The sequence below is a fragment of the Mixophyes fleayi genome, chromosome 7 (genome assembly GCF_038048845.1).
Source record: "Mixophyes fleayi isolate aMixFle1 chromosome 7, aMixFle1.hap1, whole genome shotgun sequence".
Classification (NCBI taxonomy): domain Eukaryota; kingdom Metazoa; phylum Chordata; class Amphibia; order Anura; family Limnodynastidae; genus Mixophyes; species Mixophyes fleayi.
The window spans coordinates 91,882,205-91,908,811 of NC_134408.1; the positions used below are offsets into that span (position 1 = coordinate 91,882,205).

The 26,607-nt window shown below is 40.3% G+C and overlaps 1 protein-coding gene across 2 annotated transcripts; it reads right to left on the reverse strand.

Annotated features, from left to right (window-relative positions):
* Positions 1-4,153: 4,153 nt before the first annotated feature.
* KCTD18 (potassium channel tetramerization domain containing 18) lies at positions 4,154-26,607 on the reverse strand. 2 transcript variants are annotated; one of them, XM_075180101.1, is made up of 7 exons: positions 26,497-26,607; positions 11,913-12,098; positions 10,107-10,318; positions 8,598-8,791; positions 6,265-6,359; positions 5,873-5,975; positions 4,154-4,677 (listed from the first exon to the last, which is right to left on the reverse strand). In XM_075180101.1, the coding sequence occupies exons 2-7, from the start codon at positions 12,070-12,072 to the stop codon at positions 4,290-4,292; spliced, it is 1,152 nt and encodes a 383-aa protein (XP_075036202.1). In that variant the 5' UTR covers positions 12,073-12,098; positions 26,497-26,607; the 3' UTR covers positions 4,154-4,289. The 2 variants fall into 2 exon arrangements, with proteins under 2 accessions (XP_075036202.1, XP_075036203.1); XM_075180102.1 differs by lacking the exon at positions 11,913-12,098 and having other exon boundaries at positions 26,497-26,606.

A 26,607-nucleotide genomic window follows, 5' to 3' on the forward strand; every position in this document is an offset into this window, starting at 1 on the left:
GGAATATGTCCTGTAGGCCTCCGAGTAGTGAGTGTAAGTCCTGTTTAAGTACAGAACCCGCCAGGAAGGATACAAATTATTCTGGGAGAGCAGGGATTGTAGTTTACAGCTCTCACAGGCAGTGTGGCTGTGATGCAACACTGACTGTGAGCGATCATCAAAGAGATATCGTAGTGGCAGCAAGGTCTCTACATTTCTGAAGTGTGAAAAGGTCTTGGAAGATCTGGAGATCTGAACCATCAGAGACAACCAAAGGTGAATTACGAACCACAGAGATCTTATGTTCCTTATATTAATAGTAACAAAAACAAATTACAATATACAGTGGGGGAAGGTTTGGTGGTGGTTTAGTCCTCAGATCCCTAGGAGTGCGAGTCCTGTATTCAATATCTTCCAAGTGGTCTTTAAACAATTTGAGGTCCATGCGAATCTCAGTCAGTTCAGCGGGCAGATTATTGAAAGTGACAGGCATAGTCAACCTTTTGTTCCAAAGCAGCAATCCTGTTGCCAAAATTGAGTTGTTAATTTAATGCCTCTTGGTGTCGAAAATAGAGAAGCCCGGTCAGTTTGACCCACTATATCAGGATCAGAATCAGAGAGGTGCGTCGACGATGTAGCGGAAGGCCGATTGTTAGACTTCCCCCTAGATCTAGCAAAAATGGAAGTGGGTTCAGGTGTGTTGGCTGACTGAAAATTCTTACTCAGCTGGAAATTAACTAATAGGCTGCAATACTGTAGAGATCCACAAGAGGGCAATAAAGGTCCTGGAGCAGCGTGAAGTCGATTAGCCTACTGGAAGACACAGGACAGCAAATGGACACCTGTTGACCAATATAGCATATAGAGACATCTATCGTGTGCAAGTGTCCCATAGAGGCTCCACAAGACTACACAATGTATGGGAACAGGAGCAGGGGGTAATATGTCCTGTGATCGACTGACGTGACAGACTGAACTGTCGGCTGGGGGATGCTGGTCTCAGCAAAGCACCAGGTAAGGAGGAGGTAGTAGTGAGAGCAACTTGCAATCAAGTGGCGATATATGTGCTAAGCAATTGCCTGGCAGTGAGGAGCTACTCACTCAGGTAGCTCCGGTATGCGGGTACCACGCTGGCATCAGAGACAGATGTAGACTACACTATTTGACATAAGGTTAACTGAAAACAAGCCCAAGAAATGTGAAATTGAGGAGCATCATTTCATCAAACCAAAAGTTTTAATGTCTATAAAGTGCTAAGCCATCCATACCACATTTCCCCATTACCAGAATTGCCAACTCACACGGTACCACCATGACCCAAATGCTTTAAGATTTGTCAAACATTCACCTAGTGATGAACCATGTTCATAGAGATAAAAACCATAATTACATTTGCTCAATGTGCCAGGTTCACTGGTATAAATGAATATCAGGCAACCTGAGGAGTCATTAAGTTAAATAGCATTTTCTATACTGAATTCCAGCTAACTGGAGTTCAGTTTATGAAAAAAGTGTAGCACTGTGATAAATGCCAGAACAGGGTTCTATGGCTGGACTTGGTGACTGAACTGTATATCCAGTGGGTACACGTTGAATAGTCTGACCATTCAAGTGACTGTGTATGGTGGGAGTATGGTGATAGATATGATTGTGCTGGGCATTAACAATAAGTATGGTGAGTATAGATGTGTATATACTGGCCATTAGGAATTTGTATGGTGATTATAAATGTATATATGCTGGCTATTGAAAATATGTATGGTGATCGTAGGCATGTATAGGCTGGGCTTTATTAATGTATGTGGTGAGATTTGGATTGTATAATATGCTGTATAAATTTGGTCTGGAAATATTTAATATTTGCTGTACTGAGCACACTAAGCATTTACTTTCCTGCATGGTTTATCCTTTGCACATACAAAGAGAAAATAAAGTGTGTATAAGTCAGGGCACTCCAGGTAGAACTTTTATAATTATCTAATGACTGCTGCGGCCACCTCCTGTAGGCTGGGGCCAGCCCCAAAGAGTCCGGGCAGAACACTCTCCCAGAAAATCAGAAGGAATAAAGGTAAATGCATGATGTCACCAGAGTGCCACCGGGGCTGGTTATTCACTACAAGTGAAAGCAGACAGCCAGGCATGTGGTGCATAAGCTATTACTCATAACTAAAGGGCCTGCCCAAAAAAGGCTTTCCCGGTCCTGGCCCATGCTGGGATGTAAAAGAACAGCATATCAAATTTTAAAAAAAAATTGACACTGATCTTCATGGGCCTGTTTCAATGTGGAGGCCTGGGGCTGCAGTCCCATAAGGCCCATTATTAATCTGGCCCCGACAGGGATGTCCATAGAGCTCTTGGCATCTGCCCTGAGAAGTAACAAAAAGTATAGTGGCACTCGACTGGGAAAGTGCCAAAGTAAACTGCCATTTTTCCCACACCACATGCTACTAACGCTATCGGATCCAATTAAATTAAGGGTACTCTAGACACTATCATCATCTTTAGCTTTTTTGCGGATATAAAATAAACATGAATAAATCTGAAGTAATGCTCTTGCCAGGCACAGAGAATATTCCACGGTCCCGGATAATTATATGTTAATTCAAGTTATCCTTACATAGTGGCTCGGAATGCTGTTATTAAATGCATAGTTTCCTAAATGATCATACCCCATTCAAATATTACCAATTGATTAACTAAGATTGACAGCCATAAGTGTACAAAACTGTTCTCCCAATTTGTCTGGCAAAAAAAATAAATAAAAAAAATGTCCCCTATAGGGAGAAATAAATACATTGGGCCCATTGCTCTCATAGCACTGCGCCCAGGGGATTTCTACTTGTGGCTTACAAACATTATACATCACTAATTTAACATGCTGAAACGGATACTTGCAAAGCAAGTAAATGAAAGTAGAACACAGTCGCTCGCAATGGCTAGCACAGAACACTTCACCTCAAGTGGTTAAAACAGACCCCACAGAAGATGACAACAATTTTACCTGGCAGCATCTCTAAGCTGCACTGAGAGAAGAAAGGATCACATAAGAGAACAGAAAGCATGAGATTTTGTAATTTTAAGAAATTCTAGGATAATTCATACAAGTACCCAAGTAGGTATAGTACTTCACCAACCCTGCAAAAGGTAAGTTCAAAAATAACTTTTTGAATTTACCATTTTTTTACTCCCTAGCTATTTTTCAGCACAACAGCAAACAAGTGTCCTAAGGACCACTAAGAGAACAGGCTATTCATATTTACACCGCACTAAGCTCTCTCCACAGCAATCACAAACCTAATTCACTCCACCAGGTTCTATCCTGAATCCAATCAAAATGATAAACTACCACAAATACTTCTAGCCTCTCATACAACCAATAGCATCATCACATGGTCACAGCTGACTTCAACAAGCAAAAATACCACATGCGCCTCTGTACCCCCATTAATATTATACTAGGACTAATACAATAGAACTCTTCACGTGTTCAACTTTCATTTACTTGCTTTGCAAGTATCCATTTCAGCATGTTGAATTAGTGGTGTATAATGTTTGTAAGTCACAGGTAGAAATCCCCTGCGCACAGTGCTATGAGAGCTATGGGCCCATATTCTTAGGGAAGACGCACGCCGCCCAATGTAGTCACCAACACTGCAGTTTTGCACTGAGGGGTGGAGAAGATGGCATTTGTTGGGAGGCAGAAACTGTATAAACTTCTATAATTTAGTTAGGTGTGTCATTTAAATAGACCCTGCTTCAGCTGCTTAATGTTATCTACATATATCAACCTTATATTATCAGGCCCCATAGAAAAATATGGAAAGAAGTGCCTGATAACACAGTATGTCTGCTTGCGGTCCCTGCTCTGCTCTTCTGAGCAATAATGAAGGTATGTTTCAGCCCTGTACTTTGTTTTTACAGGTCTATATAGTCTATAGGCTGTCATTTATGTTATGAAAGCGGCACACAAAGTCCCCTCAACTGTGAGTCAGTGTCAGGTACAAGACGCAAGTAAAGAAATAGATAAGGTCCTCGATATGTAATGGCTTATGTCCATATTTTTTTTTTTTACTTACAATCCACTAAAAAAAAGTTTATCTTATAGAGGGCACCATCCACCAAACAAGCAGTTATCCATACATGTGATGTAGGTATTGTACATAAATAACACGTATTAAAGTAATATTGTATATTTTTTTCAATTAAAAAGTTAATTCCTGTGATAACTGACATTAGTTTGAAGCAGGCTCCACTATGTTGTTATGTAGGAAAAGCTGTAGTGGACGTAGGTTCCAATAATGGAAGTTCATTTACAGGTTCAGAGATGGTCTCTTCAGACGTATCACACGACTGGTCCCTGGCTTTTCTGAAGCTGAAGCTTTAGAATTACATTGGCTTCCATTTTTACTATTGTGCAGGTCTGCTTTGTGGGCTGCAAGAGACAACTGAGGGTCAGAAGGCAAGAGTTTACATTTTGTATCAGTTTTTTCGGATATAAGCTCACTGACACTTGACCTCTTTAGTGTGGTAGTCGTTGCAGCCTTTGGTTTGGAGTCCATAATAGAGCCTTTTACTGAGGTTGAGTTCTTAATTCGAATATGTGTATTTGTAGATGGGCCAGAAAATCGAATGGGCTTTGGGCCGGCCTTGGGTGCCACACTGAAATCCTCTTTCTCTTCGGTGAAGTCTATGAACCTCCTACAAAGAAACAGAAGCATGTTTGAGATACATACATACACACACACACACACACACACACACACACACACACATACAAATATACATACTGTATATCCCCATACACTTATCATATTCTGTCCTTATTACATATTGTATTCTTTCTCTTTTGTCAATATTGGAGTTTCCAAATTCCTGAAGACAGTTCACAAAAACATGTATTGCAATATGGTAGTGATTACACATAGTAGATGATTGGACAAGACTCATTTCAAGATGGGCTGTGCCCTTCAATGAGATAAATTCTGGAATAGCCTTTTGCTGTGTGATGCTGGTGCCATCTGTCGGTGTATGCAAGGATCACATATTGCACCTTTTCTGATTGGGTATAAATAACAACTCAATGGAAGTACCATAAACATCTCTGCAGTAGACTACATCCAGGGGCGAACGCAGGATTTAGAAGGGGGGGTTTCCGACCCCCCGTAAAAAAAAAAAATATTGCGAGAGGGAGCTGCTGCGCATGCGCAGCAGCTCCATTTCGGCGAGTCTGAATTCTACAGAAGCCGCGGCGCTGTCAAGCAGCATCCGCGGCAGTGCTGTATTATACTACAATACAGCACTGCCGCTCCCCTTTTTTGATTAGGTGGTATCTTTTTTTAATAACTTTGTTTTCTAATGGTTCAGTGGTTATCCTCAGGAATCCATGGTTAGCCCCGATACTAACGCCTCGCTTATTACGGAAGTGAGATTGAGCCTTTCGGATTGGACACACAGGTGGCGTCTGGTTTCCTAGGCAACACTTTACTTGGTCGCGGAAGGGGAAAGATAGCACGTCACACACTTGCACTCCAGGTAAGAGGGCTTTCTCTATTTAAACTTACTATTTTTTCTTAATTCTGGATGTTATATCCCTAATGAAAGGTATGTTATATAACTGAAACGTCGGATAGTACATGGATAATAAAAGTCACATCATTTACAACCTTGACATCGATTCCAATTCCTGGAGTGCCGCCTCAGAAAGTGACTAGATGTTTTACTTTCTGTTGGATGGAAGACATTTGAGGATGGCAACCAAGCTGTTTTTGATAATTTTTAAGTGAGTGCCATTAACAACAAAACTATACTTTCAGCCACACTGCTTTTAGCGTCCGATTTCTATACACTTCTCCTGGTCTAATGTTAAATGACTTTGATATAGTATTTCCTGTACCTTCTCCTCACTGGGGCTATATTATCTGGATCTCCTTGTATTGGGCGTTCTTCAAGGGTCCAACACTCAATTAGTTCCTGAGGAACCCTCCAGTAGCTGAATCCTGTACAACAAAAAGGGTTTTTATTATGTCATCTGGAAACAGAAACATGTAAATTACCTCATGAAACAAAAACAACTTCAATCAGAGCCATGTTTAGTTTCTATGTAAGTATTTACAACATTTAAAATAGCCATTTTTGTGAAAAATACAAATGAACCTTCCTATCACAATTAAGGCTTAGTATTTACTTATAAAGAACGAATCATTTAAAAAGCTAACTAAACATGTAATATGCATGAACTGGACCAAGTATGGGGGTAGTGAAGACATAGAATGCAAATATTCTTACCTCTTCCTTCCCAGGTCTCAAACGCATCCATGAAGGCTCTCAGCTCAGATATACTGTAGTAGCTTAATATGTACTGGATGTTACCACCAGCTTCCCTGGCACAGCAAGAAAAAGAATACCATAGAATCATCACATTCCGTATCTCAAAAAATATAAAAGCACAGCTATATCCTGTTCCATTATTAGCATCTATAAGGTAGCTGCTGGGCTCACTACTCTTCTGGGAATTATTAAGTGAAATTAAATGTCCTCTCCTAAAAAATGTCATATTTGGCATCTGATGTTTTGTGTGTAAAATTGAAGAAAGCTCAAGATAATAAAAAAAAGTACACAACACCAATACTTCAATCTCCTTTGAACAATATTTTCTTTTCCATTCCTGCACTGAAGGCTATCACAGCATAATAAGCACCCATGCAGAAATATTGGTAATATAGTGCTCCTGTTCTATACACATACAATATATTATAGCTCTATATCTCTCTCTCTCTGTGTATATATATATATATATATATATATATATATATATATATATATTTTTTTATTATTATTATTTTTTTTTATTATATATAAAATCCTGGGATTTTCACTAACAACAGTCTATAGAGTTTGCAATATAGTGAGTGGCAGTTCTGTGGATTAAAATGGCTTGTTAATGAGAGATGTCCGAGGGGAATGCCCAGACTGGTTTTCAAGGTAACAGGAAGGTGACAAATACTCAAATAACCATGCGTTGCAACAGTGGTATGCAGAAGAGCATCTCTCAACACACAACATGTCAAACCTTCAACTGGATGGGCTACAGCAGCAGAAGACCATGCCAGGTTCAAATCCTGTCAGTCAAGAACAGAAAACTGAGGCTACAGCGTCCATAGGCTCACCTAAACTGGACAGCTGAAGATTGGAAAAATGTCACCTGGCATAGCGAATTTTGATCTTAGCATCAGAATTTGGTGTAATCAACATGATCCATGCATCCACTTTGCTTTGTGTCAACGTTACAGGCTGGTAGTTGTGGCGTAATGGTGTGAGGTATGTTTTTTTTGGCATACTTATTACATATTGAGCATTGTTTAAATACTACAATCTACCTGAGTATTGTATTGTATTGTTACAGACCATGTGCTTCCCTTTATGGTCACGGTCTACCCATATTCTAATGATTACTTCCAGCAGGATAACATGCCATGTCACAAAGTACACTTCATCTCAAGCTGGTGTCACGAAAATTACAAAAATTTCAGTCTACTCCAATGGGCTCCGCAGTCACCAGATCTCAATTCAATAGAGTGGCTTTGGAATGTGGTGGAACCACCCACACAACACACCACATAAACACATACACACCAATACACCACACAAACAATACTCTAACATAACAGTTGAAACCAGAGCTATAACCACCTGAATCTAAATTCACCACTGTGCCTATGCACACACCAAGAGCTGTTATCACTTGCTCCTGAGATTCTTGGATACAAGAGCCATAGTCACAGCAACAGCAGAACAACAACAGACACTATCTTCTAATCATAAGAGCCTTAAACACCAGAGCTATAATCACTGTAGCAGCAAAATAACAATATATACAGAGCATAAGAGCTGCAAACACTAAACGCAAAGACCACTCCATCCAGGATCCAGGGAAGTATATTGTCTGTAATCCGCCTGCCTACACACCCATGTGTCCTCACAAGCACCCTATTCCCCCCCCCCCCCCCCCCCCGTCCTTCCTCTCTCTTCCCCAGGTAAACAAACACTACATTAACTGAACGGGAGGACCAAGAACAAACCCCAATGACACAACACCACAAAGAACACTAAAGGTAAGAGTTGCGCCACGAAAACACCTCACCACTAACAGCACCGACAGACTCGGAACACCTGTTTACTCTGCTATGGCAGCAACCACCACCAATCAACAAGCACAGACGTCCAAGCGGACCCCCAAAATGATCCCCAAACCCCAACCATTTGTGCTACAGTAGCTCTTCTGTGGGACTGGACCAGACAGGCTAGCCCTCACTCCCCATGTGCATCAATGAGACAAGGGCACCCTTGACCCTGTTGCCGGTTCACTGATTGTACTTCCTTGGACCACTTTTGGTAGGTACTAACCACTACTTACCAGGAAACACCAAAAGACCTGCCAGTTTGGAGATGCTCTGACCCAGTCATCTAACCATCACAATTTGCACCTTGTCAAAGTCGCACTTCAAGAACTGACTGTTCACTTGCTGCCTAATATATCCCACCCCGTTTACTTTATCTACAGATATTAATGCACATTGCTAAAATGATAAAATTGAAGTGTTGTTTTCAAACAGTCTCACCTTTTATACATGTGTTTATGATTAATTCTATTTCCCAGTTGATTCCGAAGAGCAATATTTCCATCGTCCTTGGTGGCATAGATGCCAATTACCTTACTTTCACAACTAGAGCCACTTGTGTGCAAGTAATGCAATACCCACACCGTAGGCTTTGTGCATATGACACCATAGGAATCACAGAAATCAAACAAAACCTGAAAGACATATTTTGAAAAACATTCATGAAGTGCTGAAAATGTACTATACACTGAAATAAAAATATTGGTGTAATAAAATATTTCATAGCTTTGGATCACAGCAATTATCGTTCTTCCTCACACCTATATGACATCAATAAAAGCATTTTGGCCAACAACCCCATTAGTCACTGGCTAGAGCAGGCCATACCAAGGCTGATCAAGCTGCTCGACACTCGAGGTTATGGTTCAATTTATCATACAAACATATTAGATGCCTAAATAAGGTGAGATCCCACTGTTCAGCTCATATGGCCTGGTATCAAGATCACTTCTGGCTCCACTGCAGACCCACACTGATTGCACAGAACACACACACAGTTGTTGTTCTTTCAACTGCATTTGTCGCAATGCCCAATAAAAATACTATGAATTTCAAACCAGATCATTATTGGGCATTGGAGTCATATATTGTCTGACAGGCAGTATGTATACAGTGGGTGATGATCAAGGTATTAACAAGAAAAAAACTCACAATAGGGCATTACTAGTACCTCATGTTTCAGTGAGGCCACAAGTGCATTGCATGAACAGGTCTGGCAGTAATTACAATAGTGTACACAGTTGTAGCAGTTATAGATTAATTCTAAAAATCCAAAGCTTCAGTATAAATGTGCAAACCTCTTGAGAGACCAAGGACCACACTGGACCAAACAGCTCAGGCTAGGCATAATATATAAACAGTAGCTCCAACAATATTCTGCACAAGAAATGAGTCTCTCATCCACCATCATTACATCCTCCCATTCCCGGTTCCAGGACTTTTTTCGGGCTGCACCCACTCTATGGAATACTCTCCCTCGCACAATAAGACTCTCCTCTGGTCTACAAACTTTCAAGCGTTCTCTGAAAACCAACCTCTTCAGACAAGCTTATAATATTCCTCAACCACCCTCTTAACCTCACTACCTTACCCTATTACCCATTACACAATTTCACACAAGACAACTACCCCCTGACCAACATTGTTGTGTGACAGGATCATTTAGCTTGAGTCACTTTTACCTTTACAGCCTGGCTGGGCCAAAATGCAAAATGTAGACTTAGCCTCATGTGTCAAACTCCCATTGTCCCATAGATTGTAAGCTTGCGAGCAGGGTCTTCTCACCTCTTTGTCTGTTTTACCCAGTTTGTTTATTAGTTTACTATGTTTGTCCCCAATTGTAAAGCACCATGGAATATGTTGGCACTATATAAATAAATGATGATGATGATGATGTCAGTAACACAAAACAGGAATAATAAACAATTGTAGAAGGACAATGTTTCAGACCTTTTTCAGCTCTACGTTTGACTTTAAAGAATATGTCTCCATTTCATTTGCCAAGTGATCCGTAAGATTGTAAGGGTAAGGAATTCCAAAGTAATCAGCCTCATCTTGTAGAGCAATTCTCATTTGTTCATCCTCTGGGATTCGTACTTCTCCATGTAGATATTCTAATATATATCTAAATAGCTCACCATTTCTTTCAATCAGGCAAAAACCTGCAATTAAAGAAGATTCCTTTTTTTTCCGTAACCTTATGCATATGGATACTGGTGTAGAGTTCGAAACAATTTACGCATCCCAAAAAAAAAAACACATTTACTAGTGTATTTTGAGACGCTTGTGACATAAAATGTTTTAAGTGTATCATCATGAGGTACAGATGGCAGTCATCGTCATTTATGAATGAAGTGTACTTCATTAAAACCCATGTGAGCTTATCCTCTTCTAAACAATCAGAGCGGTTCTTCCCATGCGCGGACCAGCCATTAGTTAGAATGATTGGCTCTAAGACAGTCATTTGTGGGCCGTTAATTTGTTTTTTTTGCTTGTTTTTTTTTTTTTATTTTAAAACCTTTGGATTGCAAGTCTGAAAAAGATAAGAACTTTAAGGTCTAGAAGAGCAATAAAGGGGATAAAGAGTGTATGTGTCAGGGAGTGTTTAAGTCTTAGTGTGGGTGTCTTTATTTTACAGGATTTTTTCACAGGTTAACTAAAGGTTCCAGTGGACCCTGGACAGCAAAGCATGCTCATGCATGTAGTTCTACAAATGCCAGGATGCTCTGGCAGCCATGGGTATGCTACCGCTTGTAGTTCCCCATTATTTTGCTTTATGATAGAGGGATTCCATTCTGTGTGTTTCCCTGCTATAGAGTCACAAGCCCAGCCTGTCATAGCTTAGCCTTGAAAGTGACTTTTTCTGGGGGAACCCAGGCAGTTTGCTCCCCAATTTTGCAACTACCAGTCTAGGCTTCTGTTATCAATACGTATATTGCACCAGAGATCAAGCACCGGCAACAGGTATGCCCCCGGACCGGCATATCTGGCGGTGCTTCCACCTCTGAACGATAGGCAAGTTACATAAAATGTCCTTACTGTACATGGCCTACAGTGAAGCAAGTGTAGAGAGTAGTAAGTGTACAATGCGTCGGAGACTACATAGGAACATATGCTTATGCATTTTTCATGAGCAGTAGAGGAATGCGTATTTTACACAAATAAAATGGACTTAAGTTCAACTCTACATGAGAACAAATATGTAATATCAGAAATACAAATATTATTAGTTTTGCCCATTCTATGCAAGCACCTAGTATAAATTATGTAATATAATCAATCATAAGGTTTTCAATGCGTTTTAGATGTAGCTGGTTTGATGTAAAACTGTATGTTTATTATGAAAAGTCACAATTTGCAAAAATGCAGCTACCCAAACACAAAATGAGACATATAGCACAAACGGTACCTCTCATATGGAGGTCTCGCACCAAATCCTAACCCCACCCACTACGTAGTGTAATTGTGCAAAGTGCAGCATGGTTAGAGGTGATTGATGCAAGTACTGTGCTCCATCTGAATATTATCTGTCCCATAGTAAACTCTAAAATCAATGGTAGTGGCCCATAAAAGAAGAGCTCCAATCTGTAGTGGGCGTTACACTAAAATACCATTTCTAGAAAAAAAATATATTCATAAATTGAATATATTGTTTCCCAACACAACTGGAAGCTTCATAAGGAGCAATGCTGTCACAGAATTTCACAGATTTATTGCACTGGAACAGTTAAAACAAAACCAAATCAAAATATTTACCAGATTCATCAAGTTTTAAAGGAAAGCGACCACTGAACATAGACGCGAGCATTGAATCCTTGAAGCGGCACAGAGATTCTCGTCTTGCAGTAAACAAACACCCTCCCACGTTAAGTTGAAGCACATCTGACATCTCAGTCGGCACAGTTTCTTCTGCCATTGTGGCTTCAATTTTTTCTAAGTCATCTGTACAACATCAACAAAAATTGAATTTATTAAAAAAAAAAAGAATAGCATTACCACTAATCTCATGCATGAGAGCACTAATACAAATCAAGTAACACTTCTGATGTGTGGGGGAGACATGTTTCTAAATGCACCAATGATGAAAAATAGCAAATAAAATAACAATTGAAATTGAAATTCAATTCCTTCCCCCAGTACAACAGAACCATTTAACCAAATTTACATAACACTAGCATATTGTACACTTGCCTTATGAACATATTATTGAATGCAATAACATAGCCACAAAAAAGTCTTAGCTTCTCAACCTTTGTCTGCCCACCCCCTGTGCTATCCCCTATTAATTCACCATAAGTAATTGTGCACAGTAGTAACAGCATGACATAAGGAGAGAGGGGGTGTGAGGGAAGGAGGTGACTACGGACTATAAAAAAATATACTTTTTCTAGCCCTCTAGTTCCCCCATATTTGGCAGTCATATTTAAGCTTGTGTGTATTCTATTTTGAAAGTAGTACTGAGTTTTGGATCCAGCTGTCCGATACCACTGCTCTGCCCGCTACCCAGAAACTCTGGCCAGTGTGAATCCATCCACAACAACCCTGATCCATAGGAAGAGGTCAGGGGTACCAGCCCAGGTACACCAGCAAGGGGGTAACCTAGGAGCGACAGTTACCCAAAAGGAACGCGGTTCTGGATGTAGTGAAGGGCCTACAAATGCTGCCAGTGGTGGCAGCATTTGTAAGCCCGTGCTACTGCAGTAAGAAGGTGCATTTGGGATAACAAAAGGGAACAGTGGTAAAGTAAGCCCAGCCGATTCCCAGCAACAACAGACAGGTTGGCATAGGTGGTCCATCCTGACACACTATGCATTTAGGGAACAGTCCCTTCAAAAAGTAATAATGAAACATTATACCATGTGGGAGAGGTACTCCTTATTTAAACAACCAGTAATTAACCCTCAAATCAAAGATCATAAAAAATATCCAAAAATTGTCTGTAAATTGACAAATGTCAATAAAAACTCTATACCTGTATATACATCCTTTTATACAATATGCTGGTATAAGTGCAGTAAAGATGGTATAGAAAGATTGGCAGGAAATGGAACATATAACCTTAAGATTACTTAAATTGTTATGAGATATAAAAGGAGACACATTTTTACTCCATATCTGTACATCTTGTATTTACAACAAATGGACAAATGTACCGCAATCGTGCCGACTTTTAACCCAGGGAAGATAGAGCTAATTTGTTTTTCAAATTACAACTCTGGTAATTATAAATTTGGGTCTCTCAGAACGGAAATGGTGTAGAATTCAGTCAGGTTAATTTGTGGCCATTATTTGTATTCATGTAGGTATCGGAGTCAACCTCAGATGAATATTTGATATAGATCAGTCTTTATTGTAAACCTGGTTGGCTGTATACAGTACATAAATACTAGTTTAAAATTATTATTAGTAGTAGTAAGTATAGTTAGTAACTATAGTTTGACAGATCCTCTGTCCATTTAAAAAGCAGGTCATCTATATAACGTTTCCATGTGTGTACAAAGTAAGGATATTTGACCAAATAATAAATGTTTGTAAAAAAAACATTACTAGATTAGACAAATTCAGAAGGCTTCTGAAGTATCCAAATATGTCGTAAATAAAAAGCATTATCATGCTTAAATTATGACTTTAAAAATGTGGAGCGTGGTCTGGACGCCATAGCTGCAGGACATGTCTTGCACTAGCTCCGGCTTTGTGCTCTTCCAAACTACAGTCTTTGAGCAAACCATCCGCAGTATACCTTTGTGCTGATTCTGATACTATGGAGCTCTGCTCTGAAGACCTACCCTCTGGATCAGCATCCCAGCCTATTTTCCTGCCAAACGAACTACGACAGGACATAGATCTCAGGCCGTCTGATATACCAATTGAGACCTGGTATATAACTTTAAAATATTTAATTCAGCCTGCCTGCTCCAATAAACAAGTCTCCACTCGCTGGGAAAGTAGGGACGCTGACTGTGCAGCTGACGGGTACACCTGACCCGTTGCGACTGCTCTGGGGCACGGATTGAGGGGCCTGGATCCCCCCAGAACTCTACTCAGGAATTGAAATTGCTTCTTTCTAATATTACCTCTTCTGTTGATTAAATAATTATTCCTTGTGGCACACTGATGTGTTGAACCACATTCCTATAACTTCAAAGCGGACAAGTGAATGTAAAAACCAAGCAGACTCGGGCGCCTGAGGGGCCAGGATGACCTGATAATCTCTATCTATGTGACCAGTCCCCCTTCTATATCTTCCCCTTTCCCTCTCTCAACTATTCCACCACTCTGACGGAGGAAACTCAGGAGAGATAAAAAAAAACCAAAAATAAATAAATAAAAACAAAATACAATAATAAAAAAAAAACAACAACAAAAAATAGTCGCACTCAAGATGTCTACTAAAAACAGGATACATGCCAAAGGAGGGACAGCTCCCATTTTTACTTCCTCGCCACTAGCAGACCAATCTCGCTCTTCAAGTTTTCGCTTTCCATCAGACTTGGACACAGATCCCACAGTTCAAGCAGCTATTACTAACCTAGCACATGATATAAAACTTACTTTCCAGCAAGAACTCAAGACAGCGATTGTCGAATTCAAATCAGAAATAGCAGCCCTCGGTACTAGAACTGATACTCTTGAATCAAAAACCGATGACATTTGTTGTGGTCAGGAGACTTTGAATGTGAACTAGCCTTGCTTCGTACTGAGATGGATTATGTGAAAGAGAAATAAGAAGACCAAGATAACAGATCACGGCAAAATAATCTGAGGATTCGGTATGTACCAGAGTCCGTAACAAACTCCTCCTTGCCTGACTTCCTCTCCAGCCTCTTCAAACACCTACTTCCAGACCTAACAGATAGAGAAATTCTGATGGATCGCGCACACCAAGCTCTTAGAGCCAAACCAGCTGCCGATCAAAGACCGCGAGACATCATAGTCCGCCTTCATTATTATCAAACAAAAGAAAAATTGCTTAATGCAACTATACTCATATATTCAATTGATTTTCAAGAAATGCAACTTCAGATATCACAAGATTTGGCCCCTTCTATCCAGAAATGTAGAGACCTTCAACCATTTATGAGAATACTCCGTCAACACAATTTCCGATATCGTTGGGAATTTCCATTCCAACTACAAGTGTTTGCTGGGAATTCTGTCTTATATGCGAAATCACTAGACCAAGGTCAAGACATCCTCTCCAAGCTCGATATTCTTCCGTAACCTACCTCATCCACAGCACGCAATAATTCATCGAGACCTGCAAGAGATTTGGTACAGTCTCCTGACTGGACAAAGGTGGAACGTCGATCTACAAGACCTCCCATGAATCCAGACTGATTGGTAACCTTCAAAAGTTCATTACAGTTTCCATACTTTTTCTTGGTCTTAGGTTTACACACGATGGACACTGTGTCCCCTCCAATTTCAGAGAAATTCTTTTGCCCGGTTCCTGTTCGCCTTGTAGACCCTATGGACACCTAATAACCAAACTGCCTTCCACTATGTAGTCCTAGTATTCTTCTATTTGAACATAAACAAATCTCGGGATACCTGACAATCTTATTAGGAACTTGGACTGATGTTACCTGTTAATTATGTTGATGTCACAAATTTAACATTGCATAAATGTTCATATTGTTTAGTTTATTCTCTCCTCTCCCTCCCCCCCACCAACTCTACCTCCCTTATTTTCCCATCCACCCCTCCCTTTCCTCCTCAACCTCTCTCCCATCATTTCTCCCCACCCCTCACCACATTTTTCCCCTTGTTCTCTTCCCCCCCCCCCCCCACTCCCTCCTCTCTACTTCCCTCTCCCTCCTTTTCCCACCACCCCTCCCTTTGGTCACTTAGCCACTTCAACTTTGTTCAGGTTACTCAAAACTATTATGCTGGACAGTTATACATGGCCCCTTTTGTTACCCGCCAGTGTCTCACTAAACTAACCACCCCCCACAAGCACCCTTACTTGTATTACAATTTTTTTCTTCATTGTTTGATAATTTCATTGATGGCCCTAACTGCGGCTCTCCTCTCCGAGGGTATTGACCTAATCAGGCCTTCTTCTCTTTCTTCTCTCAATCTTTCGCTTACCTGTGACACCCCATCATTCTCCCCATCCTTCTGCCAAGGTTCCAAATTGACTGATGATCATTTTTCCTTTTTATTTTTATTCATTCATGTAATTTTTTTCACCAATATTATGTAGGACTTACGCTTCCTCCTGCACCCGATCTCTGCTGACATGTCTACACAAATTAGCGCTACACGATACCTGGCGTCTTAAAAATGTGTATGCGAAAGACTTCACACATTATTCAGCCCCTCATGGCAGTTATTCTGGCACATACATGATTTTTGTTTCCCACTCTCTCACTCAAACGATAATAGACACAGGAATTACCCCTCTCAGCTGGACAGATCACGCAGGTGTAGATATCACTTTTGACTTGATAAAACTAGCTCCACGATCTCATCGATGGCACCTGGACGACTCTCTTCTGTTGCCCCATTCGGCCCATCAAGAGATTAAGGATGCAATTAAAGAATATTTTGATTTGAATACCTCAGAAGAGATCGCACCAGGAATTCTCTGGGAGGCTCATAAGGCAACCATTCGAGGCAAAATGACCAAATTAACCTTACTGCTTACCCAACATAAACTACACCCATCTGCGACTCTTCTAACACAAATTTCCGCAGTGAGCGGCCAACTGAACACAATCCTCTCCTACAGGGCTACAAATACCCTGAAAAAATTAAATCAGCAATGCTATGATCAGACTGACAAAGTCGCCTCTATACTCGCTAACAAACTACGACAGAGGAAAACTCGAGGACTAATCACTAAACTTAAAAAAATATCCAACTGTTAGCCAGTGTACGACCCGATGCAAATTGCCCAAGAATTTTACGACTATTACACAGTGCTATAGAATCTCCCCGAGACCCCAGCTTCTGCCGACTCTCTTGACAAGAACATCACATCCTTTTTGTCATCTCTTTCATTGCCACATCTCTCAGATAATGACCTCACCTTCTTAAATGCTGATATCACTCAGACAGAGACAATCTCGGCGATAAAGTTAATATGATCCTCTACCCCAAACCCGACGGACTCACCCCATAATATTACAGAAAATTCACTAAGGACTTTGCCCCTCACATGGCAGACGTTTTCAATAAAATCTTAACGGGTTCCCCTTTTAACGAGGCGACGACCTTGGCCATCATTATCATACCAAAGCCGGAGAAAGACCCTACATCCTGTTCCAGTTATAGACCTATAAAGCTACTGAATGTAGATCTTAAGTTATAATGGCAAAATTTTAGCTAATTGGTTGAATGTCTTCCTCCCCTCCATGATCCACCGGATCTGGTCTGGTTTATACCAGACCGCCAAGCCATAGATAAACACCAGATGCGCTATTGACCTCGTACATTCTATTAATGCCAGAAAACAACCATAATTGATTATGGCGCTTGACACTGAAAAAGCATTCGATTGAATTTCATGGACCTTTATGTCTAGAGTCCTGAAGTCAATGGGCTTCTCCGGTTAACTTTTAGATGGCCTGCTAGCTCTATATCAATCACCTAGGGCAACGGTGATGGCCAATGGAGTCACATCCTCCCCCTTTTCAATTTCCAAAGGGACAAAACAAGGTTGCCCCCTCTCACCTTTAATCATTTCCCAATTAATCAAACCATTAACTGCAAAGATACGATCTAATGAGGCCATTCATGGAATTAAAGTAGGGAAATCCGAACATAAAATATCACTCTATGCTGACGATGTTCTCCTGACTCTCTCGGACCCCGCAGTTTCTCTACCCCCCTCCTTGCAGATATCAACACTTGCAGCGCCATCTCAGGATACAAAATAAACCCCTAAAAACAGAAATTCTTGATTTATACCTAACAGATAAAATGAGAACATCCCTCATTCAGCAATTCCCCTTCAAATGGCATAAAAAAAAGATTAAATATTTAGGCAAACACATCACTAAACAATACAGTCGATTTTTTCAGGCTAATTACCCAAACTACTCTCCCAGATTAAATCTGACCTTGAAGTTTGAAGTCAACATCTTATTTCATTAATAGGCCGCATTAATTCAATCAAAATGAACATCTTACCTAGATTGCTATATCTTTTTCAAGCCCTACTCATACGCATCCCGCCATATGTTTTCACATTTTTGCAACACTACACATCACAATTCACATGGAGCAAAAAGCGCCCAAAACTCCAGCTTCTCATCCTGCAGAGATCGGTGCAGGATGGTGGCTTAAGGGTAACAAATTTTAAACATTTTTTTAGCGGCGCAACTTGCCCAATGTGTGTTATGGAACTCTCCTAGCACCTCCAGATTTTGGGTCTCGATCACAGCAGAAAGCTTGGGTAATCTTCCGCCTCCTCTCTCTTTTGGCTCCCTTGCACTAGTCGTTCACAGTCCGCTTCTCATCACCCAATTATAGCACACACTCAATAACTCTTTGGGACCGAGGACACACAAAATTTAAGCTCGCCCTGCTCCCAGCCCGATCATCCCACTTTTTGACAACCCCAAATTTCCACCAGGATTTATAATTCCATCCTTTGAACATTGGAAGCGGAAAGATATAAAGGTACCTCAACAATATCACCAAAGACACTTCATTTCCCTCATCTGATGACTTAAAAACAAAGCTTAATACTCCAAAAGCATACTTTTTCCCCAATACCTACAATTAAGAAAATTTTATTCTACCACTAAATTAACTTTAGGTAGTAGACTGTTGACCTTTTTCAAATCTTTTTCTCTCTGGCGGTCTTCTAGCAAAGATCTAATTTCCTTATTATACTGGTTCAATCTGTGTTAAATTGAAAGAAAATGCTTATAAACTTCTTTATTGTTGGTACTTGGTTCCAGCCAAACTACAAAAAAATCTTCCCAGGTTCATCTACCACATGTTGGAGGGGTTGTAGGACAGAAGGGTCCTTCCTCCATATCTGGTGGTAATGTACCAAACTTACCCTTTTCTGGATGGAACATCGGGACTTTGCTTCACAGCTACTGCAACTTGACATCCCCTATTCTCCCAGGTTTTTCCTCCTCCCTCTTGGGATTCCATCAGCTACCAAACATCAAATGAAGATGTTTTGCCGCATAGTCTCTGTTGCCCTATGCCTATTGCCATGGACTTGAAGCAACCCATTGACCCAACACTGCAGACGATTATTGTCAGAATCTAATATATAAATGCTTAGTGGCGTCTGTGTGTGAAAAAAAAACAACCCAAGTTGTAGCGCCACCTGCTGGGCAGAGTTATACACTGACCTACTAAATTCTTAGTGTGTGTGGGAAAAAAAATTCAAAAAGGGCTGAAATTTGGTAGGGCTCAAACTCATTTTCGTGAGGTAATTTTACCTCATGAACACACATTAAAAAGGCCGCTTGCGTCGGGAACTAACGCTCTTCCCCTGAGGAGGCCTGGGCTAGGTCCAAATGCATGACAAGAACCTTTTTAAGACCTCAAGTAGCTTGATTTGACTAGAATGCATGAGTATCATGCACGGGTTAACTTGTATGGTATACTTATCAAATGGAATACATGACATGTATCATCCCCAAAACCTCTAAATCATTTTGCAAGGTGTGGGTTGTCATGGACCTCATACTTCCAAATCCAAACTCCTTTCGTCACGTGGTTCTACAGCATCGCACCATCTGGATCCTTCCTTTCTCTATTTCATTCGTCCCATCTCTTCTCCAGATTATATTCCACTCCTACCTTTCTTTTATTCTCAGACGGCCCGCCACACCGCCTCCCCTCTTCAATCTCTTTTGTCTAACTTCTCTCTTTGAAGCTTCTTCTTTCTTTATTGAAAAATCGGGTCAACACCCTTACCCATGTTCTTTTCTAATACGTCACTGTATGTTTTAATGCATGTATATTCTTCAGCTGTTTGTAACACACTGCTGTACAGAATGTTACTTTCTGTTGACCCTTGCAAAAATAAAATCTTTAAAAAAAAAAAAAAAGTAAAAATGTACGCATTCCACCAACAGCTATATATGAAATTACAGTAAATCTGTGTGTTCGAAATGCAAAGAAGAGCTTAAATATTTTGTCCATAATCAATGATAGTGGAAAGGGACTTATGGGTCTATTTACTAATATTTACTAAGCTGTGATGAGCCAAAATCCCACCCCATAATGTCATGTATAACTAGAGTGTAATTAGATTCCTGTATGATATTCTCAAAAACCTTAATGACTGCTGTAGAATCCTTAATAACGGAGGGTGATGTATAAAACCAAAGACTGCAAATATGAATTAATCTATTTGGAGGTTTTCTGAACCTTAGCACAGTAGGTGAAAAGTTGTAGATATACGCAATTTAAGTAAAGATAGTCTCCATAAAAATATCATTTAGCACATGATTAATAATATAGCATTCTATTTGTAGATGCAATAAGCCACTGCTTTACACATTGTATTCATCATTTGTTTTATTAAAGTATTTGAAATGTTGTGTTTCAACAAAACTGGAGGATCATCCATAAAACTATTTTTTGGTGTTGTTATGTAGTTCCAAGACTGCTTTGTGGTTTATCAGTTTATCCAAGTATTGCTTGGGCTTTTTATTAAATGTTGCCAGGATGGCAGTGGGGCTATATGCTGCCTCAGCCTATATTCTCAATTCCATTTACTGAACGAAGTCTAGATGGCACTGTAATAACTGCAGACTGTGCCACTCATATATTAAGTCCATTGGCAGCTGTGAGAACACATCTGTCCTGTTTACATTGCTGCTCAGCAATCAGTATCAAGTTGTTTGCCAATACTCTTATGGAGTTGTCAGTTCCTCAACAACAATAACTAGTTTAGCACCAGATGCATTTTCATTATTTTATAGTGGTTACCATGACAGATGTCAGCTCTAGACAGTGCCCCCTGTCCCATGGATTTCAGTAAGATAGTTCTTCTTTTATTAATCTTTATAAACTATGCTGTGGGACATGTTGCTAATATAAATAAGTGAAAGTTGAAATGTGTAATATTTATAATACATTGCCCTATAGGATACACCTGAAGTTGCATCATTTGACATTAACTGCTTGCCTGTGAGAATTCTGTACTGCTCATGTAACAGTGTTCACTCATTAATTACTCTGTTCTCCAGGAGGTGAATAGTATTTATATCTATTCCCAACATTCCAGGATCTGGCCAAACAACAACTAAGTTTAAGATACCAGCAGAAGCAGGTAGTCAAACCTGCAAGAACAGGTAGGGGAGAGTAGTGCTCTCTGACAACTATACTGATTCTGTTGTGACAGACCCAATTTCTCGCTTCATGCTGCACTGCCAATTAAGTGGTTATTCAACAGACAAATCTACTTTTCTCCACTGAATAACCTGATGTGATATTATTTCCTCCTCTCTTCACCATTATTTCTAGGGTGTTTGAATAGAGAAGGAGGAGGTTGGTCTAGGGCTAGACACCCCCATCCAAAGCTTTGTTATTATTCCTCTAGTGGTGGCACAAACTGGACCACTTGGTTGGACTATCCACCCAGGCTAAAGGATGTCAGCTAAGTTAAGCTGGGTACACACTTATGCAGTTATTGTGCACATCACATGATAAACGACTGTCAGATATTGTAAGTGTGTACGCTCCCACGATCATGTTTTATCGTATCAAATCACATTGTATCATTTGATTTGGTGTTATAAACATCACGATCAATAATGGAAACAATGTTGGGCATATGTGGAAGTGTGTATGCACTCACGGCCAGCAGTGTAGGCAGATATCTATAGAGCGTACCGAGTCATGAGCTTAGATTTCATACTTTCCTACTTTTGGAGGCAGCTGTCCGGGAGGGGGGGTCCGTCGAGTGGGGCGTGGCCATGCACGGTGCGCCATTAGGCTCCACCCCCTGTCAATCTTAGGCAATTTTAGCCAATTGTGGCAGGGGGCGGGGCCATGATGCCGCATTTAGCCCTGCCCCCCACCATCTTAAAGAACAGCGACAGCTGGATCTGGGATTTTTGCCTGCTCTCTCGGGAGTCCGGGAGAACTCCCAAAAATTCAGGAGTCTCCCAGACATTCCAGGAGAGTAGGCAACTATGGTATATTTACTAAATTGCGTATTTGATAAAGTGGAGATGTTGCCTATAGCAACCAATCAAATTCTAGATGTCATTGTGTAGAATGAACTAAATAAATAACTAGAATCTGATTGGTTGCTATAGACAACATATCCACTTTTTCAGATCTGTAATTTAGTAAATCTAGCCTATAATCTTTTCAGCAGATGGTTATGAGAGATGAAGATCGCAGATCTGTAGGTAAATGCTACAGGTGTCTACACATAAATATTTATGCTCATCTGGACTTTCAATCGTTGGTAAAATCCTTACAGAAATCGCATCTGAAATAATTTTCAATAGTGTGTATCAAGATTTATACTGACAAATTGAAAACCTATCTAACATATTGCTGAACAAAATAGTAAACACCAAGCGAAAGTAAATGTAAAACACGCAGTCTTGTTATGGATCTATAAGTGACCAGGCATTTTTTGGCAATGACTCTTCATATACTTTTTCTTGGAATGACTGGATTTGTATTGCTAAATTGAAAGATGGGAGGGATTAAACTATCAATATTTACATGTTAAGATGGGATCATCAATTTAAGCTATTGTGGAATTTAGTCACAGGGGAAAATATATAAAGCTGCATTCTGGTGGTTTCGAACCTGCTGGTCCTCGCCAGCAATTTTAACTTTAAAACCACCCGATGTTTAATTAAATGGCTTGAAAGGTCAACACTGAAATAGTCGGCAATGTGTGGCAGTCTGAAAACACTGAAACTGCCAGAAGTCTAGTCAAAACTATTGACAACTTAGTCAAAATTGCCAGTAACAAGGCAGGTTTTTTAGACCTCCTTCTGACAGAGCTATCCTGATTTCATATTATTATTACTATCGTAGATTTGTAAGGTGCCACAGTGTTCCGCAGCATCATACAGTAGGGAAAACAGGACATACATGGTAGACAAAATAAATAGGGACATGAAAACAAAGAATAAGCTCATTAGAGAGCCTACAGTGGAAAAGGGCTAAAACAAGAGGAGCGGGTGTGGTTCAGAGTGGAAATTAGGACAGTTGTAGGGATTTGCAAAGTGGTGCAGCAGATGTGGACTTGTGCGAGAGGTAGATCAGTCTTGCAGCAGCATTTAGGATAGATTAAAGTGGATCTACATAGGTGTCGGGAATGTCAGAGAGCAGAAGGTTGCAGTTGTCTAAACAGGAGTTTATGAGAGTATGGATAAGAGTTTTGGTAGCATGTTGGTTAAGAAAAAGGCATATTCTAGCAATGTTTCTAAGTTGGAGTCGACAGGATTGGGAGAGAGTCTGGACGAGAGGAATAAAGTCAGATGGATTAAGTGCGACACCAAGACAGTGGGCTTGGGAGACTGAGGAAATTATGGTGATATTGAAAGTGAGAGAGATTTGAAGGGAAGTAGTGACTCTGGGAAAATAATAAGATCTGTTTTGGACATGTTAAGCTTTAGTTAGGTATGGTTGGGACATCCATGTGAAGATATCAGCAAGACAATTGGTTACACGAGACAGAAGGGGAGAGGTCAGGGGAAGCGATATAGATTTGGTTGTTAGCAGTGTAGAGGTGGTACTGGAGGCCGAATTATCAAATTAGTTCCCCAAGAGAAGAGGTGTACCGTGAAAAACTAAATAGCCAACAACAGAGCATTGTGGTGTCAATTTTGTCTTTGAAGTAGGTGGGAAAAATATGGGCTGTAAGGGAGGAAGGGGGAGGAGGTGCAGATTAGCAGAGAAGTGAGTTGAAAATGGCATAGAGGCGATGTGGGTTAGAAGACTGGTGGATATTAGAGATTTGAAGTAGCTTGTTTGTGAATTGAAAGGGCAAAGCTGTAAGATGAAAGTATGAATTTATAGTGAAGGAAATCGGGATAGGAATGAGATTTCCTCCAGTGGCGATCTGAAGTGCGGGAAAACTTTTGCAGGTAGTGGGTCAGTTTGGTGTTCTATGGTTGAGGTTTGGATCGTCAGAGACTGTTTGTGGTAGCTGAAGCTGCATTGTCTAGGGCTGAAGTGAGTGTTTTGTTGTAGAAAGAAGCAGCCTGATTAGAGCAGGGCAATACAGAACAATTGATTGTGCAGTGCAGTGAAGGAGGTGAAGGATAACCCCAGTCAGAGAGCAGTAAAGTAATAGAGTAGGAAGTTTATGCAGCTCTGATACAAGGTCCAGGATGTTGACAGTTGGGTGCAAAGGGTCCAGCGCCACTGACTGATTCATAACATAAGAAGAGGCACCATTACCTTTTGAATTATGGAGCAAGCATTATTCATTGATTAATGGGCCAATATTATATGATGATGAAATTAAAGGGGCTATAGGGTGTATAATTAATTATGACAGTGCAACAATTATTATTTCATGATGGGGGCACACTTGTGGCAATAAAAGTGCCACCATTCACATGTGCCCCAGTGTTAAAAAAAACAAGTTGTCAAAGTACAGAAGATCTAGGTCATAGAAGAAAAGCAGGAATAAGTGCTTTACATCTTGTCCCATGGCTCTGAGCTGCTGGTACTTGGCACACTATTGATGGAGTTGAAACCACCAGGTAGAACATGATTAAACATAATATATCTTAGTGTAGGGGTCAGACCACTCATGTCTGGCATGTCGAGCTCTGGAGCTGTCTCAGTAAAGCAGCCAAAGATCCTCTTTGGCTGCTTTAGTGAAGCAGCTCCCAGATTCCATTGCAGAATGAAAAATGCTGACTCCAGGTAAGTATGAGGCATAACATTAGCTGGGGGGCACAAATGTAAAGAACTACATGAACTGGGGGCACAACTATGAGGGATCGTCATAATCAGCAGCGATTTATATAGCGCCACTAGTTCTGCAGCACTGTACAAAGAATTCACTCACACCAGTCCCTGCCTCATTGGAGCTTACAGTCTAAATTCCCTAATATACACACACACACAGACAGAGGGAGAGACGAAGGTCAATTTCATAGCAACCAATTAACTTACTAGTATAACATGAACTAAGGACACAATTATGAGGGATAACATGAACTGGAACCTCAAATACAGGAGACAGAGATAATATGAAATAGGGGAACAACTATGTGGCATAAAACTGGGGGGGGGGGGGGCACAATGTGAAGCATAATATGAACTGGGGACACTATTGTGTGGCATATTAAGAAATAATTAAATATATATAGCATATCTGCCAAGTTTGGCAATATTGAATCCGGAAGATTCAGGGGGAAGTGGGCGTGGGGGGCGGGGTTTTGTGAATTGCATCACTTAGACAATAATTCTTGCCTATTATGGCAGGGGGCGGGGCCACGATGATGAGTGAATCACGTTATAAATCCAGCACCCATCCCTTAACTAAACTTAACTAACGAAGGGCCAGAATCCAGAAGGTTGTCCTGCTCTCCTGGGAGGATTTCCAGAAATCCCAGTCTTCCTGATATTCCAGGACAATAGGCAACTATGACATACATAAATGTGTATATATATATATATATATATATATATATATATATATACACACACACACACACACACACACACACACAGGCTTGAAGAAATTGCTGACCCCTGTCTTAGTGGACAGGTCCTCACCACATATAGTACTCTGGTTTCTTCACAACATACAAATTTGACCAGGTGACTATTGAAGCGAATATGTCATCAGGAGGGCAGTATATATTTAATTTTGGAAATTATGATGCTAAATAGCATATGTTGCCTGTGCTACAATATGCTCTCTTGTCAGCTATCAAAGTCAGTTAGAAGTACAACCAATACAATTTGACCCACCCTATAGGTGCTCAATTACTTAATACAGCAACACAGCTGTGAGTCTTAAGCTGCTGCAAAATATATATATGTGTATTTTCAAACAACATTAGAATATCAAAACCAGGCAAACGCTATAAGAAAAATCAGTGCATATTTAGCCAAAAAAATGAAAGCTAAGATTCAACACCTGCATCCTGTAACCACCCTTCACAAACATAGAACCAGAATCATTTTTTTAAAAACAAAAACAATAAACTAACAAATAATCAAAATAAAAACTTGGGAGAAAGTCATATGTCACATTCTTATTCACAACAACACATATAAACATTAAGGATACAGTCTGTTCAGACATAAAAACCCGACCATGTGATCTAGTGCAAACAACACTTCAGCTCTATTTTAATGTGTCGGTTTTTACAAGAACCGTATAACATCAGAGCTTATTGTGGGATGGTAATGTACTTACAGTTGTTGGTCTATTCAATGCATAATAAATCCTCCCATGACTCTATTCGAGTGTAGGCAGAAAAATAGAAGTTTATTTACTCTGGTCACATGGCCTCTCGGAGCCTATCAC

Bases quoted from the DNA above. Each gene is read 5' to 3' on its own strand.
- KCTD18 (XM_075180101.1), bottom strand. From the start codon at position 12,072: ATGGCAGAAGAAACTGTGCCGACTGAGATGTCAGATGTGCTTCAACTT. The intron at 8,792-10,106 runs GTCTGAAACATT...TATGTCTTTCAG, and splicing joins CAAACGTAGAGCTGAAAAAG to GTTTTGTTTGATTTCTGTGA. The intron at 6,360-8,597 runs GTGAGACTGTTT...TTGCTGTGCCAG, and splicing joins CATAAACACATGTATAAAAG to GGAAGCTGGTGGTAACATCC.